Source organism: Carassius gibelio, chromosome B8 (genome assembly GCF_023724105.1).
Source record: "Carassius gibelio isolate Cgi1373 ecotype wild population from Czech Republic chromosome B8, carGib1.2-hapl.c, whole genome shotgun sequence".
Lineage (NCBI taxonomy): Eukaryota > Metazoa > Chordata > Actinopteri > Cypriniformes > Cyprinidae > Carassius > Carassius gibelio.
In genome coordinates this window covers 668,170-674,169 of record NC_068403.1, presented here as the reverse complement: position 1 = coordinate 674,169, position 6,000 = coordinate 668,170, and the positions used below count along the sequence as shown (strand labels likewise).

At 40.0% G+C, this 6,000-nt stretch overlaps 1 protein-coding gene across 5 annotated transcripts in view; it reads left to right on the top strand.

Annotated features, from left to right (window-relative positions):
• LOC127963845 (semaphorin-6A) overlaps positions 1–6,000 on the top strand; it is a 50,888-nt gene that overhangs the window by 24,229 nt on the left and 20,659 nt on the right. For all 5 annotated transcript variants that reach the window (XM_052563923.1, XM_052563925.1, XM_052563924.1 and 2 more), the window contains exons 5-9: positions 1–25; positions 764–865; positions 3,444–3,534; positions 4,531–4,650; positions 5,411–5,499. The exon at positions 1–25 is cut by the window's left edge and continues 38 nt beyond it. In XM_052563923.1, the coding sequence (XP_052419883.1) occupies positions 1–25; positions 764–865; positions 3,444–3,534; positions 4,531–4,650; positions 5,411–5,499 (427 nt within the window). The remainder of the gene's footprint in view (positions 26–763; positions 866–3,443; positions 3,535–4,530; positions 4,651–5,410; positions 5,500–6,000) is intronic.

Below are 6,000 nucleotides of genomic sequence, written 5' to 3'. Positions count from 1 at the left end.
CTGCAGGATGAAGGGAAAGCACAAGGTATGATGATGTCACAGAGGAGCGATGATGTCATGGCTGAGTGATGATGTCACGCATCACACGGATCTGCTTCTGTATCTGCCGATCTGCAGAGAAAGGCCTAATATTAGGACATTTAAAGATGGGGAGTTCAAAAATATCAATTATGTATAGTTTTAAGACATATATCAGCTTTAAAGCACTTAAGAAAATAAAAAAAGCCAAATGACAAATATTTGTACAAAATGCATAATTGAACTTAACTTAGATAAATGTTTAAATAATCTATTTAATAAAAAGAAACAATTACGAAGACGTTTAGAATTAATACGCTTTTTCTCAACATTATCTATTATATTGTCTCTGTTTGGATGCAGTAAAAGCAGAAAACATCTGGCTCATGTTTGCATTTTCTTCTGTCTCTGGACATAATTCTGACCTTGAAATCAGGACTAATAATAAAACGATGTCATGCATGTGATAATAGGCTGAGAATTGAACAAACAGTTATGATCTGGCTCAGAATCAGACAGAAATCATGTGTCCGTGGTGTTTTTCTGCTGAGAATAAAAGACTAGTTCACAGCACAAATGCTTGTAAAAGCACAAACGCTATGAAAGGCATAATATTTAGTGAGAAAGTGTGGCATGCTCCAGCAAAACAGACTCTATTTTTGGAATCAGCAGCCAGAATTAGTAAGAAACAAGCGTTGGGTCTCATTCAGCAGATATGATGTAATAAGTTCTCGTCTCGTTCCAGGACGAGTGCCATAACTTCATCAAGGTCCTGCTTCAGCAGAGCGACGACTCTCTGTTCGTCTGCGGAACCAACGCCTTCAACCCGTCCTGCCGGACCTACAAGGTGAGCGTGACCTCTGACCTCTGACCTCTGACCTCAGCCCGGCTGCACATTTGATACTCAGACGACAGAATGAAAGCGTCAGAGATTGATAAGAGTGTGTGAGTGATTGAGAGTTAACATGAACATGACCGCTGCGGGATGTCCTTCTTTTGCTTTAGTTATTATTAAATCCAGGTTATTATTTAGAAGAGAACACATCAAAAAGAAAAACAAACGAGTATCAAAAGTACCTAGGCTGAGTATTGTAGAGAGCGAAACACTGACTCGGCTCATCAGAAAGCTGAGGATGTGTTTTTCACTTGTTATGCCAGAATAAATCTGAAGTGTCTTCAGGAAAGTCTGAAAGCTGAGTTATTTTGCTGGAAAGATCAGAGACGTTTCTGCGAAGACAGATGGAGAGAGAGCAAATAAAACACCATCAGAACCTTGTCTACGATGTTTAACTCTAAACTTCACCAAACTAGCTGATCTAAACACGCATGCTAACATCTAAAGAGATCGGGCTGTAGGTGGCATTATAATAGTTATAAAAGTAAAAAAATACAAATCTTTTTATAGTAATTTATCTGCCAAAATGCCCAAAATTCTCTTTTTAATCATTGATTTAGGTGATTACAGGCTTGCGAAATAGTTCATTATATTTGTTTCAGCATGTGCTTAAATCTTGTAGCTATATTATTACATTGCATTAATTATTTTTACATATAAATTACCTATAATTTTCTATATTTTTGCTTTTCTTTTATTAATTAATTTTTATTTTAACTTTTAAAGTTTTCTTAAAAACCTTTAATTTTTTTCACATTTTAGTTCATTTTAATTCTACTTTCTTTAAAAAAAACAAGTCACGAAAAAACCCAAGCAAACCCAGGTGACAAAAAGTAACACAAAAGTAACGTGTGATGTATTACTTTCTATAAAAAGTAACGCAAGTAGGAATGAGGTAACGCAACATTGTAAACCATTAAACCTTTTAAAATAAACTTGCCTAGGGCTGCAAAACGATTCGTTGCTATTAATCGATTCAAAATAAACGTTTGTTTACATACTATATGTTTACTAATATGTTACTAATTGTTGTGCAGCTTTAAACTTTCCCCAACACTAGGGATGTAAAGCTTGCCGTGAACTCTTAATCGTGCAGGATCCCTGTGTCAGGGTCAGATTGGGATGTGTTTTCTGACCGTGTTAGGAACAGTCCACACTCTTCAGCTCTGAGATCAGCAGTGTGTTTGTGAGGGAGATCGAGAAAGGCTGGTTTAGTTTCATTCAGTGTTTTTGCTCGATTTGACCCCATCATCTGCTGCTCTGCAGTCGGTGAAACACAGAACGAGCAGAAGATCTTCTGCCAGCCGTCGCTGTCTAATAACTGGCTCGGTCCAGCACAGAGATGCTGAAGCACGTTTGCCAGGAGCAGCACTAGACGCTCACAGATTTCCCCCGCGGACACTTGGTGTTTGGAAGCCCTCGAGCGGCGTTGTGTCCGCTCTACTGTCCACGGCTCTGAAAACAGCGTCTGTTGAGGGCCAAAGTCGTCCCACTTTAATCATCAGCGTACAAATGTTCTCCTGAACGAGTGCTGTGATCCGCGGCCTCCTCCTGAGAACCATCTGCGGCCAGGCTCCGAGCTGCTGGATTTACGGCTGGTGTCCGTTACATCAGCTGTTGCCGGGCGGAACGAGCGACCGTCACTATCCCGAAGAGGATCGGAGCGCATGCTTTCATCCTGACGGCTTTATGGTCTGGTCCAGACTGGTTCTGTGCTGGTCTAGACTGGTTTACACTGGTTCTGAACTGGTCCAGGCTGCATAAATGTCCTAATGTTTGTGCTTCTGTATCTGCTGACCAATCTACAGTGTTTTAGTCTTTTTTTAAAGAACAGCGTGTCATATCCTGTAGTTGAGAGGATGTTTCTGTTCGTTTGTGTAGATGTTGCATTCATTTTAAAGTGTTTAAATCATTCCCTTACTCTAATTAAATCAAAAGGGGGAATGAATTAGTACAGTGAGGCCATGATTTAATCAAACGAAGGAACGAGTCGAATATTAGCAAATAATTCTCAATATATCTTTGTCATGTGTGGCTCCATACATCACCCATTTGATTTGTGTTAATAAAAGTTTTCTGTTTAATTAAAGTGAGTTTGTTTTATTGTTGTAAGAATAAGATCGAATCCGGCATTTTCTAGAATTAGTTTTGTTCAAAGAAAGGGAAAGATCTACTGTCTGAGATCAAAGTAAACGCTGTATTTGATCCTGTGATCTGTGTGGTATAATCACGGATACCGACTCTGTCACAGGTTTATTAATCGCTGAGATTCCTGGTTTGCTCTTCCTCACTGTCATGCTGTGGAGCGGGAATACCATAACATTCCTGATCCGTGTTTGTTTCAGTGTATTTTGGGAGGAATGTTAATTGTGAGCGCTCGTCTTCAGATTCGCCAAGATAGAAATAGCCAGCGAAACAAGCGGCCTCAGAGAGGAAGAGCTTTAAAAACAAGACTGTTAAGTGTGTGAAAGTCTCAGACGCTGAAGGCTAGGGTGGGTTTGACCTCTGACCTCTCCCTTCATTCCTGCAGATGGACAGTCTGGATGCGGTGGGAGATGAGATCAGCGGAATGGCGCGCTGCCCGTATGATGCCAAACACGCCAACGTGGCCCTGTTTGCCGGTAAGACAAACAGTCTGAAACACTTCCATAATGAACGTCTGTCAGAAGCATGCTGGGAATACGAGTCCTAACCCTGTTTCTGGGAAGAGCGTTTGCTGGCAGCGACTGGTGTGCGGCGGCTCTGGAAACACATGAAACTATTGTGCTGCGGTTAGAGAGCGCCTCTGGGAGTCCCGCCCCGAAATACAGCAGCAAAAATAACCCTGAAGATGGAAAACCCGCATGACTCATTCCTCCATTAGCGGCCGTAAAACCTTCCAGAGAACCTTCTGCCTTCCCAGCACTCGTGCGGCTAAAATAACGCCATTATGTGCTTTAAATGTGCTGTTTAGATGTTAAAAACTGATTTTTGGAGCATGTTTAACAAGAAAATACTATTTCAGTTTTTCTACTTCAAAATGACATGTTTAATTTAATGTTGCTTTGTAATTGTTTGTGCAATTTCTAATTGAAAATTGCTTCTGAGCAAATCCTACAAAAAGATTTTCAGAAAATCTAGGAAAGTAAATTCAGGAACATTTGCCTACTGATAAAAAAAGAAAGATTCCAATAGGGTCGGGAATGTAGTGAATTAAAAATATATTTATTCTTATATTTTTTATTACATTATTAGATATTACAGTACATTGGTGTAATATCAACAATTAAATGTAGCCCATGGTTTAGAATTAATTTTAATGTGACATTAAACTTTATAGGCAATTTCCTCACAATCATTTTTGTTTAGATCTGCCTTTTTGAAAAATATGTATTTTAAAATTAACGTTTATCTGCTTAATTATTAACCAACCAACAGTATTTTTCGCCATGTTTACAGCAGGGAATTAATTATAAATATTTTAATTCAAAATGATAACTAGAGATCAAGTATGTATAAAATATTTTAATTTAATTTATCGAACGCCTCGGTTGTATTTATATAAATGTATGTATCTGTAGTTGAGAGGATGTTGGATGGATTGTGATGTGTTTAAACGCTGTTGTCTTCTGCTGTAGATGGGAAGTTGTACTCGGCCACCGTCACAGACTTCCTGGCCATCGATGCGGTGATCTATCGCAGTCTGGGCGACAGTGCGACCCTCCGGACGGTCAAACACGACTCCAAATGGCTGAAAGGTGAGCTGATTGTACTTTGACAGTGTTGTGGAAAGTTACTTTTAAAAGTAATGATTTACAATATTGTTACTCCCTAAAAATTTACTAATTATGTTAATTTAAGTTACTTTTTATGGAAAGAAATGCGATACGTTACTTTTGAGTTACTTTTTAAATCTGGGCAGGGCTTGCCCAGTTCCTCTTTTTACAAGCCTTTTCACACTGAAAGTGAAGTGAAACCGTATCAGGTCTGTACAGTAGAGGGCGCCGCTCAAATTAATCACATGAAGAATATGACGCAGGAGAAGAAAATTCAACAATATTCAGCAACAACTAAAAAATTAAACACAAATGTGTAGTATTTGCTTAGTATTGGATCATCGAAGGTGATGTTGGTTAATAAAATTGAATTAAATACATTAATGGTATTTGTTGAGGAACACTGAACCTGTTTTTGTGCAGTGAGAGGAGTAAACACTAGAACTACAGTGAGATCATGTTCACACACAACACTGCACTGACTCCTGATCTCTGTCACCATGGCAACAGCAGAGCTGTCACTCAACACATGGAAACAAAGTAACTGGAGATAAATATCTGAAAGAGTAACTTTACTAGTGACTTTGAAAAAGTTATCCGCGTAGTGCATTCCCCTCTACACTGCAGACGTTAATCGTGTCTAACGACTGACAGACATCACGGAGACAAGCTCATCACAGTATGCTATGATTTGAATTCATGTTTTGATGTTTGAGCTCACAGTCGCTCTTGTTGATTTCAGAGCCGTATTTCGTGCAGGCCATCGATTACGGCGACTTCATCTACTTCTTCTTTCGGGAAATCGCCATGGAGTACAACAGCATGGGGAAGGTATGGGAAAACATCTAGCATGTTTTGCTGCTTCAGACAGGAAGTGACAGGAAGTGGGCGGATGAAGTATGAGAGGGTTTTTAGGAGATCTCAGGCGCGGCCCGTCAGGACGCATGCACTAAAAATAACACAAACATTGTCTGCTATCTCAACGACGAGCCCTAAATAGCTTTAGGTCCAGAATCCACTTCCTGGTCTGTGAGTGCTGTGAGCAAACAGACGAGTGCATGACAAAGGCTCATTGTTGTGAGTTCAAAGACAGAAGACGTGAGATTTGAGAGGCTTCAGCGCTCCGATTCAGTGCGGAGTAATTACAGCCTGAGCGTCTCCAGTGAATATGAGTCTCTTCGGTTACTGTACGACCGACCTGCCAGATTACTGTAATTACCCTCGTACTCCACACCAGCGGCTCCAATTACAGCAGAACCAGCTGTCAGCAGACGGACATGTCAAGTCACATTCGTTTCTATAGCGCTTTACACCGTACAGAATCAATGATTC